This window comes from Siphateles boraxobius, unplaced genomic scaffold, assembly GCF_051911475.1.
Source record: "Siphateles boraxobius isolate OS27281-9 unplaced genomic scaffold, OSU_SipBor_1 7, whole genome shotgun sequence".
Classification (NCBI taxonomy): Eukaryota; Metazoa; Chordata; class Actinopteri; order Cypriniformes; family Leuciscidae; genus Siphateles; species Siphateles boraxobius.
In genome coordinates, this window is record NW_027509197.1 from 1,302,149 (window position 1) to 1,322,395 (window position 20,247).

At 38.5% G+C, this 20,247-nt stretch overlaps 1 protein-coding gene across 5 annotated transcripts in view; it reads right to left on the bottom strand.

The window, feature by feature from the left end:
- myo3b (myosin IIIB) overlaps nucleotides 1-8,799 on the bottom strand; it is a 198,974-nt gene extending 190,175 nt beyond the window's left edge. For 2 of the 5 annotated variants that reach the window (XM_077217025.1, XM_077217021.1), the window contains exons 1-2: nucleotides 8,750-8,770; nucleotides 8,473-8,509 (exon numbers count right to left, since the gene is read on the bottom strand). In XM_077217025.1, coding sequence (XP_077073140.1) covers nucleotides 8,473-8,509; nucleotides 8,750-8,756 — 44 coding nt within the window. In that variant the 5' untranslated portion in view covers nucleotides 8,757-8,770. Of the gene's footprint in view, nucleotides 1-88; nucleotides 118-3,138; nucleotides 3,206-7,670; nucleotides 7,722-8,472; nucleotides 8,510-8,749 lie in introns of those variants that run through there. The other 3 variants (XM_077217020.1, XM_077217024.1, XM_077217022.1) reach the window with 3 other exon arrangements.
- Nucleotides 8,800-20,247: the final 11,448 nt, after the last annotated feature.

The window sequence follows — 20,247 nt, forward strand, 5'->3', positions numbered from 1 at the left end:
TAGTTCACTTCTCTAGAGTAACCTGTGTTTGCTATTCGGACAGACAGTTTAAAAAGAACCTCACAATTAGAATAGTGTAAGTACTTACATGGAGAACAAGACCTCTCTTTGACTCATCCCCTTAACAACAAACACTCAATAACCTACAAATATTCTCAGGAGGTCAAAATGTCATCACAGCGCTCCAGCCAGAAAAAAAGTAAAAGAAAAAAACAATCTATATAATTATTTTCTATGCAAGAGAGCTGCGTGTTTCACTAGCGCCTAGGAGTATGCGTTGATGGATTCAGATACTTCTTTCCCATCACTGTGCTCTAAGAAGTCACAATCAGCTCACCGTGATTGGATTTAACAGAGATTAACTCCGTCACGTAGCTCAGGACTACCACTCTCTCCTTTATCATTTAGAGTCAAGATGTCCAAAACTTTCCCTCCTGATTACATTTCTGAATGTAATCTAGAGAGGTATGGAGAGAGATACCACAGACAGGTACTGCAATACCCGGGGACCGTTGTCTGTCCTCACTACAGGGTGATGATAAACGAGGCACAAATACTCTCTGATTTCCAGCTTAGTTTAAAACAGTGGAATGATTTGAGTACTGAAATACTGACTTTAAATGTAAAGCATAACGACAATAGTAAATAGTACAGAGGTGCTTATTTTTAATGAATGTGCCAATATCAACATTATGGTTACTGTTAAGTTTAATTATGACACCTCATCAAAAATAATGTAATGGTCGATAATAAATGGTCTTCTGCTCATGTAATGATTCTCACTAATCTCCCAACCATCATTCATTTGCAATAAAAGGCTAAAACTGAAGCACCTAGACCAACACACTGTGGCAGATGGTTTTACTTTTGCATGCTTGCATTTCATATTCACCTCTACAAGATGTTTTAAATAAATGATAATGGCTCTACTGAGTCTAATATATCAGATCAATGTGATGAATTTTGCCAGTCATGCAGACTCCAGAGGGAGGGAAGCGTTTATTTTGAGGTCACGTTGAAGTGGAAAAGGTAAATGGTGTTCTGCCCGTGGGGGCTCTGGGCCTTGCACACACAGAATTATGAATAGCATGAGAGATTAGACCGATGGATGCTTTGACTGTGCCGTGTGAGATGGATATTTCATACCCTCATCTATTTTCTGGAGAGGTAGAGAGCACAGCTGAATTTTGACTGATGTACTTTTTTTTCTTTCTTTTTTTTTTTTTAGAAGGAAACACATTTTCCAGACCACCCAAGGAAAACAGAACAGATTATAATATTTTTTGAATACTATACCATGGTTGTGCACCATTCAATGTGGAATTGAAAATGCCTTTTAAATCAGAAATTTAATTTTCTTAATTTGAAATGAATCTGAACTGAGGTATAGTAAACAGGCTACAGAATAGTAATTACATTTTGAACTGAAAGAAGTACAGTTCTCATTGTGAATAACTCGTTATCATCATACACATAGCATATGTTTTTTTTTCTAGAAAAATATGATAATCAATGCATTTATATAAACAGTTTATGTGATAAAACTAAGTTTAATTAACTAATTAATTAAGATGCTGTGTATTTGTAAAGTATTATAGAAAAACAGTGCACGTGACTTGACTTAGTTCATATATCTCCATTAGATTTAATAAATTGTTATTTTTAACTGGAAGGGCACTTATTTTCCAAGAATGTTAATTTACCCCAAAGTCAATTTTATTAAATTATTATTTACCTCAATTCCAATTCAACATTCTGTAAAATGTCAAATTCACATTCACACTCATGAATTGAAAGAAAGAAAATTCTTAAATTCTGAATTTTGTTTTAAACAGTTATGCATATTACAGTGCAAGAGACAAAAAACGCTTAGGTGTTTAATTGAATCCCACATTCCATAATTCCTTAAATGTAGCTTGGAAGTTTTATCAAAAAATGATCATGAGTTTAACGGTAAAAGACTGTAAAAATGCTACGGTGAAAACTGTTAATTGGTTAACAAAGTTTCTGTATATACACTGTAAATAACTGTGATAGTATAGTACATTTAATGTTGTTAAAATGTATGTTTATTGCATTTTTAGGTGTGCAAATTTCAGGTGTGTTCCCATGATGGTGTTTAGTGTTTGTGTGAATGAAACTCTGCAGTTTCTATATATTAATGTTAATTTTCTTGTTGAAGAGCTGCTTGTGATGAGCTTTGATTCATCATGTGACTTTCAACACCACTGTGATTGGTTGTTGTCAGTGTATCACAATGGTACAAAACAAATATTAGTACTTCAATTTGTTGGTAACATATCAGATAATGAAATATGTATTTTTACTGTAAATTTAAGTTAAGTCTGTAAAACCTAAAATGTTGCAACCCTATTTTTTTACGGTAAATTTCTGGCAACCACAGCTGCCATTTTTTTACCATAAATTTAACAGATTTTTTTTTTTTAACAGTGTAGAAAATATTTAGGTCTGACCAAACAGACAGCAGCCTTCAGCATTGAGAATGTGTAAGTCACTTGCTGTTAGTCTCTGCCGTGTGTAAGACAGCATGGATGGTTTATTATTGCTGCCCAAAAGTGTTTTGAGTCACTGAAGCATCTGTCAGTGTAGTGGAGTTGAATAGGTATCATCTGATCTGCTCTTTTCCATATTAACTTTCACCGTCTCTCACACTCCCTCGCCTCTACACACCTCACCCCCCACACATGGAGAGACAGGTACACTTATAGAAAAGCCACAACTCAGTTCAACTAATATATTCTACAGATCATTAAATTACAGAGTATCAATATATTTCATATTTAAAGATCACAAGTTTTAAATTTTCAAAGACTGAAGAAACATAAAATCCATCACCAGTTCTACTCATATATGACACTGCAGGCTTAACAAGTGTCTAATCATGCAAAACTTTGTTACATAACCATAAATATAACTGTCCCCTCAGATACGACATTCAAATCCAATACAAAAGAGCACCGATATGAACATCATAAAACAAGCAATTCCAACAAGTTTTCTTTTTAGGAACTTTGGCAAAAGTATATCGGATATAACCTTGATGATAGCTTAAAAACGTTTAATTATGAGTAATAAACATGAAAAAAATACATTAAAACAATAACAAAAAGAACATACCTCAATTTGATAGACGTTCCTAACAAGTTGCTGAAATGTATGTGAGGGTTTGCCATTGCTACAAGCCCAAATCATTCTAATCAGCCTCTATAAATAATTCATTAGGTTGTAATGTGTAATATGATCTTGTATTAAATATTTATTAGCCAGATGGATCTATTCATAAAAGAGCTTTATATGGAAGACAGTAAGTTATACAATACAGTTATACAGGCGCACAAGGGTGGGAGGGAATTGTTTATGAATTGTGTGTCAGTCATGTGACTTGAATAACTCCCATACTGTTTTGATATGCAGAAGCACTTAAATGTATGTGTTCACATGTAACAGGGTATGACTTGTGATTATTTTAATATCAAAGGGTTGTTAAACTATGAGCCACAAACTATAAGATATAACCGATTTGTTATTATAACCATTGTTTATATAAAGCTTCCTCGAACAGGTTCATTTAAACAATAATGGACACAGAAAACAAACAAAAACGTGCTTAAAGGTATAAATAGAAAAATGTGTTAGTTCCAGTGACAAACGCAAGGTAATGACAGTGTCTCTGCAGTCATAAACAGAGACTGTGTTGCTATGGCTCATATTCTCATGGGAATAGGAGACCAGTGAAGCAGGACCTGAGTGAAAACAACAAGCAAGCACAATAGTTCAGTGAAGGCTAACAGAAAGCTGTCTCTCATTCTCTGCTAGTGCACGTGCAGTTTAACATCTGTCCAATACACACAGATCACATTCACAATACACAGCCGTAATAGTCAATCAACCCTTTTGAAGCCTACTGCATCATATTTGATACAAAAATGAGCCCTCATGATTAAAAACCTTTTCTGAAAAACCTGTTGTACACAATCTTCTTCATGCCTTCATGTAAAAATGTCCCGCCCCCCTCAAGCTCCCAGTTACACAGGCCTTTTAAAGGGGCATTCGGCAACTCCAGCTATTTCTTCGCTGATTTTCACTGTCGCATGTTATCTCAGCGAGCTCCCTCTACAGCTGCGAGGCGTATATTTCACAACAATGTCGTAAGAAATCTCACTTGCGGCCCCTCCTCCCCCTTTCTACCACTGCTCATGTACATTTGTTATTATATCGGAGCCAGCCAACTTTATCGTGTGGAGCTATGTCAACCGAGGTGGGTAATACATCATACACATTGAGGGCGGCGTGTGTGTTTATGTCGAACTGCCGTAAAGCAGTTTGTGTTTCTCGCTCGTTCTCGCTTCTCACGAGACTTCCTATTTCCAACTTACCAGGACGTTAGTCCTCATGTTGCAAGGTTGGTTTTCCGCCTGGGAACGCTGGGGGGAGCGGGGAAAGTCACCATTCTCACCAGAACAGGTTATTTAACCATCCAAATGATTTCTAAACGGTTTTATTAAACTGAAATAGTTGCCGAATGCCCCTTTAACTGTGAAAATATAAAAATAAATGGTAACACGTGTCCTTGTTACACGTGTTACATGTAGTTACTATAGTAATAACTGTGGAACGGTACACAGAAGTCACGGTTCGGTTCATACCTCGGTTCAGACATCACGGTTCGGTACGATTTCGGTACAATGGAGTGAAAAGCAAAACAAAAATGCAGAAGGCATTTTTATAAATGTCTTAAGCCTTGTATTTTTTAAATAAGTTTTATTAATAAAGGCATAGAACCAGTTTATTTGTAGTGCACTGACAATAGTTTTATATAATTGAATTAGTTTATTAATTAAATTAATAAAAAGACAAAGACCTTGCGATATGTTTGGTATGTTGAAATGAATTTAAAATTAATTTGCCATATTTCAGATCAATATATTTGTTTTTCTTAATTTTAATTAACCCAAACTTTATTCTCATCTGAATTATAAATAATTGATTTCCGTATAAAATAATACTAGGCCATACCTGTCAAGTTTTGGATTTGAAAATAAGGGAAATTTTCCGGCGCCTACCGCGAGCAGTCCCACCACCCCAACCAAGCTCCAGTAATGTTATCCCTTACATTTCAAGACAAGTGCTATAGTTCATTTAACATTGCTTGTCTCTACATTTACATTTTATTTTCATTCCACACATTCTTTTCGTTTCATATTGCTTTTCTTTTTCCAGTTTTCTTTACATGTCACATAACTTTTCTTTACTCTTTTAGTGAGTTACTGTTCAAATTGGTTGCAGACTTTGCATTCTTTAACCTGTTAGGCTGCAACCCCACTTTTGAAAAATCCTCAGAAATGGCATACCCAAACTGAAACAGATGCAGTTCATGAACCCTTTGCACTAAAATCACAAGTATTATCTCATTTGAAAGCTGACACCTGGCAGTTCATTGTAAATGTAGAATTAATTATTGTCATAATGAAAAAATAGTTATTAATAGCTACAAAGTTTTGTAAAGTTATTAGAAATTTATATTTTATGAAACATCTTGAATATAAAATAAAATTGAAGTTGGCATTGTATCAATCTAAGAATGCACTGCAGCTAAAGCCACATGTCTGACCAGGTTATATTCTGAAGATGACAAGTCTAAAACTCTGTATTTAGTATTTAGTATGCTTTTGTTCAGTTTGTGTCTCTGAATAGTGTTTTTCGTCCTCAAGTATGAGCTCCATATTCTCCTATATCATACTATATGAGCCATAAAATCCTGATGCATCAAATATACTACAAAACATAAAACACACTATGCAATCTTCTTTTGAGAGTTTCTTTTATATTTTCTCTTAAGGTACAATAAACTACTCCATTAAAAAAAAAATCTGAATATTACTTCATATGCTAGGCTTTACATGGTTGACTTGAGCAATAACTTTCAGTTTCATTTAAATATATTTTAAATGAAGAATAAAAGAAGCCAGAAGTTTATTACTTTCCAGAACACCATAGAAATCCCTGAGCACTGCCATAGCAACCACTAGCAACACCCTAGCAACTGCGTAACACTGGCCTGGCAGTCTCTCTCGGTGTGGTAAACCTGTGGTAGAGTGTGGCTCACACCACATGCAGAGTTTGATGGGTGTACATTACATGCCACCCCCACACTGCAACACAACAACAACACCACAAAACCCACAAACCAACTAGGAGGAATACTGAGCATAACTTTCAGTTTAGCAGTTTAACAGACAGCGCTGGTTTCTAGAGAAGCTTGGCAGAACTGGTCAAGTGAGCGTGTAAGTGAAATTAGAGTTGGCAGCATAGACAGAGGGAAGGAAGGGCTTACAAGATAATCTTATTTTCTAACCTCCCCTAACACACACTGACTGAGGCCTGACTTCATTCAGGGCAGAAGGTCACACTCCTGTCCGCTGTAATCTTGTTAAGGGAATGTGACAGACTGCGCAGTCAACCATTAATCGCTGGTTTTAGAAGGATGATCACTGACAGATCGACCCGTACTGAGACCAAGAGCACATATGATATATAAATGTAGGCTATCCACTAACCATTCAGAACGTCCATGTGCGTCTAAAAGTTATAACCTCTTCTTGAGTCTCTCTGTAAGGCTGCACTCCGCTACGGGTTCTTTTGGAGATTTTGGATGAGTGAGATTCAAATTTTTTGTTATTGTTAAATGATGGGGGGGGGTTTGGGGCTATGCTGGGGACACCATATATATATATTTATATGACATCTTTTGAAAAGGTGCATGTGTCACCTTTAATAAATTGGCCTTACAATATAATAATTTGTTCCCTCTTTTTACTAATTCATGGACATGATATAATAATGTATTCCCTTGATTAAGTAAATCATGGCCATTATTTTTTTTTCCTCGATTTGATTTAAGCCAAGGAAATGACTAATAGTAATATAGATACAACATTGGCCTATTCAATATCCACACACATTATATGACATATAGTAAAATGACATATATATATATGACATATAGTAAAATAATACTGTATCATACCGTTCTATTGACGTGTATTTTTGAAGTGTGTATCAATGTATGCTTTAATGACTAAATTTGCTATAATCCCACTGGCTGAAAAAACTTGTTCACTGCTTGATAGTTTGTGTAGCCTTAACCATGTGCATTATTGTAACAAATGGTGAATTACAATAATTTGCTTTAAAGTAAAATGTAAAAAAAAAACTTGTTCATACATGGCATATATCATGATATAGCTGAAACATTAAATGATTAAAATTCAAATTAAATAATAATAACAATAATTACTGTGTGTTTGCAGTAAGCCTGCTGAACACCACTAAACAGGTAGACCAGCAACTAGCAACAAAAGTGGTTTTATTTTATTTTTAATTAATTTAATTTAATTTAATTTACAGACATTTCTGATCAGGCATTACACTCAGCCCAAGGCTTAAGAAAATATCTCTTGATTTTGTTGGTTGAGGAAAAGCGATGGTATGTGATTACCAATGCTAATGCAAACCAGAGAATTAGAAGCAACCACTGACATGCAAGTTTCTGGTACAGTGCAGAGATGTATGTTCTTCAGTTTTGTGTGTGATGCATATTAAACATCAGCACAGTGAAGAACCCCAGTCTCTCTCTCTTTCTCTCTCACCATATCCTGCCATGGAGATGATACAACTCTGGCTTCTGTGTATCCAGCCCGCTGAGCACAGGGTAAACACACACACACACACATCTCAGGGTTAGTTAACCTCCGAAGTCTCACTCACTCACTCACTCACTCACTCTCACACACACGCACGCACGCACGCACGCACGCACGCACCCACGCACGCACGCACGCACGCACGCACACACACACACACACACACACACACACACACACACACACACACACACACACACACACACACACACACACACACACACGATGCACTCATCAGACAATACATGTAACTTCTAAAGACATTATCAATGCAGTCCTTGACATGCAGTTTGAATTATAAACGTCAGGTCAGTCAGAGTCTATGTACCTCTCCATTCGAGAGTAATAAACAAAATATGACAGGCTGAGCCAATATAGGAGAAAAAAATATTTTTAACCAGAGGACATTTTAGGTAAGTTTAAATAATATGCCAAATGAGACTCAAACAGAAACACATTGACCCCAAAATAGTATTTGGAGACGTAAAAATTTATGAATGGCATCAAGGGGAACTTATCACATATCTAATGCAATAAAAATGTATTATATTTCCTAATAAAAAATGTAAGATACATTACTTTTGAAGACTATATATATATATATATATATATATATATATATATATATATATATACAAAAATATGAAGCAATATTATGAGTTGTCCCTTAAAGCTGTCTTAAGTCATATGAATTCAATAAAAACTCTTCCTCTAAGATGCTTAAGACGATGCATTTTTTTTTTCTTACCTGCTTTGGACCACATCGGATCTTCCATTGGCATTTCCTGTAAGGACATTGAATAATTAGACTCAACAAAAGCGTATGTTCAGTGTACACTAGCTCAGGTTTTCTAGATGCTGTTCTGTAGACTCTCAAATAACCCATCCCAGCTCACTGGATCTCTCAGCACATCACCTACATTCATATCTCTATCACTTTGTGGCCTTGTACTGCACTAATGGATTTGTCTTTCCATTCAAATTATTTTTTGACCAGCTAAAACAATCATTTAGAGAAGACCTACCTGCCATGGCTGGTTTCTGACATATCCGATGTGATTTACAAACCTTCCTAGCTCTCCTGAGGTTAATAATTCACTAGAATTCGATAAGTTCCTGTGTGAGCGTTTCAGAGAGGAAGTGCACACATGACCAATCCCAGCGCACACCTGACAGCTCAAGCACGGTGCAATATAATACACACTCTATACTTACAAAAAGCTGCATGATGATTTATTACAAAAAATGCAAAAAGCATTTTAAATGTGCAGAACCTGGAATCTTAATTGTCATGAAATTAAGGTCAAAAAGCAAAACCAACCCAATGGTCCTAATAATAATAATAACCTACTTCAGATAATACTGATACCTACTGCAGATGCGGGATCAACATATTATGCATCCATCAGAAAGCATTTTTGTATAAAACCTGCATAAACAGAAACTGCCAGTCCAAACAAATCCAGTTTGCCAAAGTAATACGCCATGATGTCATGCAAAATGTAGGCTGTGTATTGGTCAGTGTGTCATCCAGGCAGCTATTGTGTTGCCAACCCACTATCCATTCAGAGCACAAACATGTTTACAGGGGTTTGGTTTCTGGGCCGCAGCACGACATAATTGAAGATTGAGCCATTAGACAACTGTATGATAGACATTTAGCAAAGTGTGAAACTAATGCAGTGAATCTACTGCTATTTTGAATGTGTGATCAGTTATGACACATAAGAGAAATTTGTTTAGCTTTTGCAAACAATAAACCAGAAAACAAACTGTCACAGAGTTCATATTATCTGCTGTAACTAATTGGTACAGAAAAGGTCATTATGTTCTCTCTCGGCCTAGATAAACCCGAGTCTCTAGTCGCCACAATTAACCCTCATGAGAAAAGACAAGACTCTCATTAATATGATGCAGTCAGTTACGAAACATCAGCAAAATTAACTTCTGCTACACTTGCACATGAGAAATTTTAAAGTGCCCCAATTATGGTATTTTAAAGTCACCATGAAATCAATATGTTACTTTTTTTGGCTTTTAATGAACATGTTAGCCTTAAAGGGATAGTTCACCCAAAAATGAAATTTTTGTCATAGATATCTCCTTAAATAAATAAAAAATCAATTGGTTTTGTAAAAGTCATTTTTAATGAATATTTTTGTTGTATACACCATTCTGGCCAGCTGTCTCCAGCGTATGGCGTTTCGAGTGCTTTGAAATAGTGAATCATTTTGCGAAACAATTGGTTTATTGATTCAAAAACCCGAAACGCTTGGAACACATCTGTAAAAATCTGATTGGATTCGCATTTCAAACCACCTCCAAATATGGTTTGAATCAGAATGGAAAAACTACGATTTTATTTATTTTTATTTTTTTGTCCAGACTTTCAAAAACCCATCTGGATAAAATCTGGATAAGCAACACACTTGGTTGTGAGCATTTGCAGCATATGTGTTGTCAAACAGTTGATCTTTGTTCTATTTGCATCGCGTTTCTGTACTTGGATGCATTGTGAATATTTGCATTCACTGTATTTATTTATGTTGAGGAATATCTGATTTTGTGCAAATGAGGTGAGTAAATGTCACGAGCGGTGCAAGACCCGTGAGAAGGAAGTTCTCCGTCCCAGGGGCTAACTGTTTGATCCTGCCAGTAGCATATGCTTGTATCAAAGATTAAGCCATGCATGTCTATGTGCGCACGAATGGTTATGGTTCTTTTGGTCATTCCAACTCGAATTCCAGAGCTAATACATGCAAACGAGGGCCTACACGACCACCTTAGGTCAGGGACGAGTGCATTTATCAGATCCAAAACCCATCCAGGATGGCTCTGGCCACTTTGGTGACTAGATAACCTAGATAACTAGATAACCTAGATAACTAGATAGATGACATGTCTGCCTTATCAACTTTCAGCATGTACCATGGTGACCACGGCTAACGGGGAATCAGGGTTCCATTCTGGAGAGTGAGCCTGAGAAACGGCTCCCACATGCAAGGAAGGCAGCAGGCGCGGAAATAACCCTTTCCAACACAGAGAGGTAGTGACAAAAAATAACAATACAGGTCTCTTTCGAGGCCCTGTACTTGGAATGAGCGTATCCTAAACCCATGGGTGAGGACCCGTTAGAGTCTTGTGGCAGCAGCCAGGGTAATTTTAACTCCAATAGCGTATACTAAAGTTGCTGCAGTTAAAACGCTCATACTTTGGTGCTTTTACTTTGGTTTTACTTTAGTTTGGTTCACATTTTGAACATATGAGTGTTCAAGCAGACACTCGAGCAGGCCGCCTGTCGCCGCTGAACACGACAGCTAGGAATAATGGAATATGACTCTGGTTTTATTTTGTGGGTTTCTGGAACCTGGGGCCATAATTGATAGGTATGCATTCATATTGTGCCGCTAGAGGTGAAATTCTTCAACCGGTGCAAGACAAAAATCCACAAAGGTTTAAGCAATAAATGGGACGGTCTAACCTATGTAGGATTGCTAACAACCTGTCTAAATATGTTCCACTATCTATAAAATAGCATCTTAGTCAGATATGTCGAAATCTGAACTTTTTTTTTTGTATCATTAGATATTAGAGTAAGTTGAAACTCAATACTTAAAAAAAAGGCCTGTCATCACCAATAAAGGATCATATTTCACAGATTAATCAGTAGGCTTTGGTCGATTATTCAGCCTTTGCAATTAGTTAAAAATATCGAGTTATACATATTCTAATGAATTAATAAAACAAGGAAATCACTTCAGCTTTAGAACATGTCTTTTTAATAAACTTTGAGCCAACTCAAAAGACCAATTTTCAGGTTTTCTGTCATCTGAAATCATCAATAGTCCAACTGCTACAATTACTGGTACTGTGGTTTTATTAAGGATGGGTATTGACATAAATTTCCCGATTCGATTGCTAAGCTTGCAATTTGATTACAATATAGATTTAGTTTGATTCATTTGGATATAACAGATAGTACAGTACACGTATATTTTTCTCAAAGAAAGAAAAATCTCACAACTAATACTGTACACAACACAGGGAACCCAGTCAGCTGGTACATTACTATAACATTAAAGGTTAAAATTAACAACTTTAATATGTAAACAATTGCATTTTGTGAAGTTTTTATAATAACAATGTTCTAAAATATCTTTTTAATAGGAGTAAAAATAAGCATATGTAATGTCATGCTTTTTTGTACAAAAATGCTCCTATCTAAAGTTAATTTTTTCAGCTAACTATGGAGTTTATGGTAATTGAATGGCTTTTTCTGAGGAAAATGTGATGCTATGTGATATATTGTTTACAAGCTGTTTTATTGACATCTTTCCAAGGTTGAAATTAATCAATTACTTGAGATATATATATATATTCAGTAAGTTGTATGGTTTCCATTAACATAGCTTCTGATGTTTATTCATGTATATTTTGTGCTGTAACTAACTAGTAGTAAAGAAGAGGAAGAGATGATCGGTTTATGTGCAGCTTGAACTGAGGTGCTATACACCAATCTGTCACAACAAATTAAAAAGCAATAAAACCACATGTTACGTGATCCGAGGGTATGTTGTTCTTTTGTTGTTGTCTTTGCTTTCACTTTCTCTGCTATCATCTCTTAGGGCGGTGATGTTGGCTGTTCGTCATCATTGTGACACTAACCGGAATGGGCGGGAGAAAGAGCGAGAGGGAGGGAGCTGTTGCTTTTCGTTTCGTTTTGTTTCTTTCTTTGATGTCGTAATATAGTGGGAATGGGAATGTAGTTAGAATGTGGGTTTTGTTTTGCTTTTTTTTTTTTGCTTTAAGCCCCATTCAGATTCCTACTTCCTGGGGACGTTATTAGGATTCTTTTTGTCTCTCTCTGCTTTGTGCACGTGGTTGCAATGAATAAATATATTAATTTACTTGATTTAAACATCCTTATGTCTTCGTGTCTTGTTGCTCCAGCGTCTTAATTGCGTTAACAGGGATAACTAATCTGGGAATACAAAAATAATGTACTTTATGTTGTGTCCCCTCATTCCCTGAGCCGTTTTAGGGACGTAACATAAATTGGGGGCTCGTCCGTTCCTTAAAGCCTAGAGACCTTGTTGGGGTGCTGGTTCAAGTTGTTGGGTAAAGCTACTTAGGGGATTGAAGGGTGTAGTACATTTGTTGGTACATTTGTTGACATCATTTAGTGGGTAGCCCGAAGTTCGTTCGTAGATTTCGTTATGACAACGCACGCGCAGGAGTTTATTGAGAATCCTTCATTTGAGGCATTTGAGAGATGTCGAAAGGATGAATTGATCGTTATAGCTGACCATTTTCGAATTTCGGTTAGACAACAATTACTAAAAAGGGAAATTAAAGATTTGTTGTTGCATCGATTAGTGGAATTGGATATTTTGGTGTTATCGGAGATGGAGGGAGAAGCAGGTAAAATCATCGATGGTGCGCAAGGTATAAAGGCTGGGGAGGTCGTGGAACTTGCTGGGGCGGAGACCGGGGTCGAAGCCCGCGCAGCTTTGCCACACTTCGAGCCGTTTTCTCATACTACGCCAGGATCGTTAGGGGATTCGAAACTGAAAGTTCGTCTCACCCGACTCCGTATGGAAGCGGAGGAGAGAGCGCAAGTGCGTCAGGCTGAATTTAATCTGAAGTATAAAATCAGTAGGTTAGAAATAGATGCTGAGAAGGAAGTGAACTTGCGCAAGTTAGAGATAGAGGGGAGGACGCTCGCCCCTGTCACTGCTGGTCCAATCACTTCTGACTTGGGGAATAAAGATAATATAGTTCGCGGTTCTATAGCCTCGGTTCTATTTGATGTCAGTAAGAATCTTCCCTTGGTGCCCTTGTTCAGAGAGTCGGAAGTAGATAGCTATTTTGGAGCTTTTGAACGGATAGCGGTTTTGTTAGGATGGCCAAAAGATGTTTGGGCATTATTGTTGCAGTGCCGGTTGTCAGGGAAAGCTTTGGAAGTTTTTTCTGCACTTTTGTTAGCGGATAGTTTACAGTACGAGACTGTCAAGATAGCTATCCTTCGTTCGTTTGAGTTAGTCACGAAGGCTTACCGGCAAATGTTTAGATACCACAGGAAGAGTGGGAATCAGACGTTTGTTGAATTTGTGCGCGAGAAAGGGGTATTGTTTGATAAATGGTGTGTATCAATTAAAGTAACTGATTTTGCATCCCTCCGAGAATTAATGTTGCTTGAGGATTTTAAGAAATGTCTGCCAGAACGCGTTGTTCTGTATTTGAATGAGCAAAAAGTCACTGATCTTGCCACGGCAGCCGTGAGTTTGCGCTCACACATAAGAATGTGTTTTTTAGTGCGCGCCCGGATAGAAACCCGACTGTGGGTGCAGCTCAGCCTCAGTTGTTTCAGGGGAGATCTGCTAACGAACAGACGAAGGTGGCGGGTGAACAATCGAAAGAGAGACGTGAGTGCTTTTATTGCCATAAGACTGGTCACGTTATTGCAGATTGTCTAGTGCTGAAACGCAAACCGCAGAATGGTTCACAGCAGAAGCCTGTTGCTTTTGTGAACATGGTTCCTGAGGATTCCACAAAAGTGTCACCTGATGGTATATACAAGCCTTTCTTATTGAAAGGGTTTGTATCGTTTAGTGGTAAACTTGAGGAGCAGGTGGAAATATATATTTTGCGTGATACAGGGGCTGCTTATTCGTTTATATGTGCTGATGCCTTGCCCTTTTCTGATCAGTCACATTTGGGATCTAACATATTAGTTCAGGGGTTCTGTATGGAAGTGGTGAAGGTGCCTTTGCATCGTATATATGTGAGGTCTGAATTAGTCACGGGATTTGTCAATGTGGGGGTGCGTTCTGCGTTGCCAGTTCCAGGGGTGTCATTTATTTTAGGAAATGACTTGGCTGGGGGGAGAGTGTTACCTGCACTAGAAGTAGTTGACAGCCCTGTGTTGACTCCAGAATCAGAGGAATTAGCCCAGACATACCCTGATCTTTTTCCTGCATGTGTTCTCACTCGTGCGCAGGTTAAAAAAAAAAGATGAGGAGGTTGTGTTGGAGGATACCTTTTTGTGTGTGTCTGAGTCTGGTGAAGCTGTTGCACACAGTGTAAAGTTACAGAAATTACAAAGGTCGGTAATGTCGTTCTGCCCTTATCAGTTACTCGTGAGGAAATTGTGGAAGCCCAGAAGATGGATGAAACTTTGTCGAAGTGTTTCGTTGCAGCAAGAGATGGGAAAGACAAGAGAGTCTCGTATATCATCGATGATGGTCTGTTGTTGCGTAAATGGCAGCCGACAACCACTGCGAGTGAGGAGGGTGTATTAGTATATCAAGTAGTGATTCCTTCCAAATACCGCCCTCCCGTACTTTCCCTGGTGCATGATCACGTTTTTCTGGACATCTGGGGGTCACTAAAACGTATGACCGTGTTTTGCGACATTTTTTCTGGCCTGGACTTAAGAAAGATGTAGCAAATTTTTGTCGTACATGTCACACGCGTCAAAATATATGGGAGAGCCGACTCAAGTTATTCCCCCGGCTCCACTGGTGCCTATCCCAGAACTAGGTGAGCCGTTTGAGAATGTAATCGTGGATTGTGTGGGACCGCTTCCTAAGACGAAATCGGGTAATCAGTATGTTCTCACGATCATGTGTTCTGCTACTCGATATCCAGAGGCTATTCCGTTACGTACCATTACTGCTAAAGCTGTAATTAAGTCCCTTATTAAGTTCTTTTCTACTTTTGGACTGCCGAAGTTCGTACAGACTGATCAGGGAACGAATTTCCTTTCCAGAGTGTTTAAACAGGTGTTGGGCTCGCTCAATATAAAACATCGTGTGTCAAGTCCGTATCACCCTGAAAGTCAGGGAGCCCTGGAAAGATTTCACCAAACGCTGAAATCAATGTTGAAAAAGTACTGTGTGGACACAGGTAATGAATGGGACGAGGGACTTCCTTTCGTTTTATTCGCTATACGGGAGACTATACAGGAGTCATTAAGGTTTAGTCGAGCTGACCTGGTCTTCGGACATTCTGTTAGGGGACCTTTGAAGGTGCTTAAGGAACAAATGCTTGGCATTAGTAATGACTTGAGCCCGAAGGTTAATGTGTTGGATTATGTTTGCAGACTCCGGGAACGTGTGCAGAGCGCCTGTGACTTGGCGAAAGATTTTTTATCTCACGCTCAGAGTGATATGAAGAAACAGTTTGATAAAAAAACAATTCTTTGTTCATTTGCCGTTGGAGACCAAGTGTTGGTGTTGTTACCTATACCAGGGTCTGCATTGTCAGCACGCTTTGCTGGACCGTATGAAATCGTGGATAAAAGAAGTGAAACTGACTATGTTGTTAGAACACCTGACAGGAAGCGACAGCGAAGAGTCTGTCATATTAACATGTTGAAAGCGTAATATTTTAGAGATGATGTATTAAAATCACCTACGGATGAGACTGCAGGGCCCCTATCTCTCCGTGGCTGTGAATTCTCATGTAGAAGCGTCATCTGCTGGAATATCGATCGATGAGGATGGTTTGATGTTACGCAGTGATCAATTAACCCCTGGAGCTTCAGAGATTTCTGCCTTCGTGACACCTGATTCATTCATGCAGTACCGGGTTATGGCATTCGGGTTACGAAATGGCCCGGAAACCTTTTCAAAGATTAGTAAATACTGTACTTGCTGGCGTTTCGAACTGCAGTGCTTACTTAGATGACTTGATGGTGTATTCGACTAGTTGGTCTGAACATTTATCCTTGTTGGGAACAGTGTTCCCACGCCTTGAAAAAGCTTCATTGACCTTGAATTTGGCCAAGTGTGAATTTGGCAAGGCCACTGTCAGATATTTGGGAAGGCAGGTAGCTCAAGGTCAAGTTTGTCTGGTGGAAGCTAAAATTCTAGCCATTCTTGAGTTTCCCGCATCTTCGACCAGACGTGAATTGCGACGTTTTCTCGGGATGGCAGGGTACTACAGAACTTTCTGTAAGAATTTCTCCACTGTGGCTCTTCCTTTAACAGATCTGCTTAGTCCTTTAAAAACTTTCAGTTGGTCTTTGGAAAGTCAACAAGCTTTTGAGAATATTAAGGGATTGTTGTGTAGTGCGCCGGTGTTGTCCGCGCCTAATTTCACGGTGCCGTTCAAGCTTGAGGTTGACGCGAGTGCGTATGGTACGGGTGCAGTGCTTCTTCAGGAGAGTGGAGATGGATTGAATCATCCCATTTGTTACTTTTCCAAGAAATTCAATAAGCACCAAATCAACTATTCAACCATTTGAGAAGGAGGCGTTAGCTTTGCTATTGGCACTCCAGAATTTTGAAGTGTATGTTGGATCTACGGCATATCCAGTGATTGTTTACACCGATTATAATCTCCTAACCTTTTTGTGCCGAATGTATAACCAGAATCAAAGGTTAATGAGGTGGGCTTTAATTGTCCAAAATTACAACATCGAAATCCGGCATAAGAGGCTCGGAGAACGTAGTAGCCGATGCGCTTTCAAGAGTTTGAGGCGTTAATCAGGGTGTATGAATATTGTCCATTGTCTGAGGTTTTTTTTGTTTTATCTGTCTTTCTCCCCTTGTGGAATTTGTGACTAACATAATGTTGTATAATTTTTTTTTTTTTAGGGTGGGGATGTTACGTGCTCCGAGGATATGTTGTTCTTTTGTTGTTGTCTTTGCTTTCACTTTCTCTGCTATCATCTCTCAGGGCGGTGCTGTTGGCTGTTCGTCATCATTGCGCCACGAACCGGAATGGGCGTCCTTGCTATAAGACACTGACGTAGACCGGAAGCGGGAGAGAGAGCGAGAAGGAGGGAGCTGTTGCTTTTCTTTCGGGTCACGCCGTGATGTTGGCGTGCCTTGTTTTTTTTTTTTGTGTTTCGTTTTTGTTACTGAAGGTTTATAGTTTGGGGTTAAACAGTTTGTTCATGTTTATTTTGGATTACGATAAGAACGTGAGTTCTTATGTTTTCTTTTGGTCGCTTTTATAATGTTTTACATCCGGCCAGGGAGTAGTAATCAGGCAAGCATGTCACATGACTTCCATTCATGCAACATCTAGGGAAGCACGCTGTTATTACACCAGGTAAGGAGCGGGTGCTACTTTTGTATGTTTTGAGTTTTTATGTAGAGTAGGGGCCTGTTCTTCGTACTTTGCTTAAAACATCCGAGATCAAACGAGACATCCAAGATAATATCATCGTGCTCATCATTATGCGGCTAATTAGGTTCTTCGAACACTCCTACCGGTTATGATTAGTATAGCTGGATTGAGTTAAAAGCCAAGAGAGAGGGCTGGCAAAACGTAGAAGACAAATTAAGTGTTTTTATCACTTATTAAAATATATATTTTGATATTTTAATAATTTCTAAATAATTAATAACTTTGTTCATTGTAATGTCAGAGTCACCACCCACTACTAGAACATGGGAACAAGTAAAAGTGAAGTACTAGAATATTCTGCATAATAGTAATTTGTACTAACTAATCTCTTTTAAAAAGGCACTGTTAATAAATCTTTGCCTGTTTATAAAAGCAACCAAGAAAAAGGCTGAGAAAAAAAAGAAAGAAAAACAAACAGGTGGTGGTCCCGCACCCCCACATTATACCCAGGCAGAAGAGCTGACCCTTGGGTTGAGTGTGAACCTTGTGGAGGGCATCCCTGGGTTCAGCTCTTCCTCAGACCCACAGCCAGAGGCCAGGAGCAGAACACCTTCACTGCTGGTAAATGAACTTTAAAGGATCCTAGTACACTGTAAAATAATTTGTTGCTGCATTAAATCAAGTAGGCCTATAATCCAAATGGCTGTCCAGTCATATCAGCTGTTAAACCTTGAGTAGAATTGCTTTGACTTGTGAAAGTCTACATGTGTGACTGTGAAACTACATAGTTAATGTAAAAAAAAAAATGTTGCCATGAGTTATTGATCACATTTCCCCCCAGTGTACTTCATTGTAATGAAATTGTGTTTTCCTCTTTTGAGCAGTATTAAACAATACACCAACACTTTTATGTGTTCCCAAGCAAGTGGCTGAAGCATGTGCAGTAAGTGGACTTTTTCTAATGTTACAATATTATTTTTGCTTTAAGCCCCGTTCAGATTCCTACTCCCTGGGTACGGTATTTGGATTCTTTTTGTCTCTCTCTCCTTTGTGCACGTGGTTGCAATGAATAAATATATTCATTACTTGATTTAAACCTCCTTATGTCTTTTGTGTATTGTTGCTCCAGCATCTTAATTGGGTTAACAGGGATAACTAGTCTGGGAATACAAAAAAAAAAAAAAAAACTTTATGTTGTGTCCCCTCATTCCCTGAGCCGTTTTAGGGACGTAACACCACATTTATTGTTTGCATTTCACAATACGACAGAAATGTCTCAGATTTCATCAAAAAGACTTTTGAAGTTTTATTTATATTTATATATATGACATGAGAGTGAGTAAATGATGACAGAATTTTCATTTTTGAATGAACTATCCCTTTAACTAAACTATATCTTACCATGAACTATTTCACCCTAAAACTTGTTGGCACATGTCATCTGTTAACAGTAAATCCTGTCTCCTTTAATTTTCTTGGCCATCTCAATCCGACAGTTGAAGTGGTGCAGCCTAAAAACTGTCAGATGAGATATGTTGTCAGGCTATATGCCAGTGTAAAAAAGGGAGAGATATGGCGGTTGTGAATTACCTGAGTCTGTGAACTGTTGCAGGATCTCTCTTGAAGCAGGTGTGAGTTTAATTACTTCAAAAACAGTGACGTTACCACCTAGTTGCCGAGCAATAGAACGTAGTGATTCAGTAGCAAAGCTAATTTATTAATAAAAGTCATGGCCAGCTTTGACAAGTTTCTGTGCGCATGCAAAGACTATAAGGGACTTTGGTGCATGTATGTGGTTGTGTGCCTCAGTACAGCAGTGCATTAAAGGGATAGTTCAACCAAAAATGAAAATTATCCATTTCGTCTCCGGGCATTAATAAAGGGCTTCTGAAGTGAAGCGATGCGTTTGTGTAAGAAAAGACCGCCGTACGCATCGATTTATGGCAAAAGAGTAAGCCTTGAACTTGACGCACAACGTAATGACGAACGTGGTTGCCCAGCCCTGTCCCAAAAGGCACACTTCATATGCACTTTCGTCTTGTGGACTTAGAATGGCTGCCGCATGCAAGTGCTGTTAAGTCCGTGAGACCGTAGGGTGTCCCATTTGTCATTTTAGGTCTCAGAAGGGTGCTCGCGAGCATCCCCTCTGCGGTCGATTTGCACCCTCGATGCGCACTTTGCCGAGCCCGCACTGATGCGAGCTCTGCAGCAGACTTCTTCCCGACAGTCAAAGCGGCGTTACATCACGAAAGTGCGGACTCAAAGGAAGACTGCGAGTGCTTAGGGTGCCATTTGGGACAGGGCCTTTGTTTGAGCCGCGAGAGGCGTCAATTGTCGTCATTACTTTGTGCGTCAAGTTCAAGGGTTACTCTTTTAGCGTAAATCGATATGTTTATTTTAGTCAATGCGATATTTTAGTCGAGCAAGTTATTTTAGTCGATAA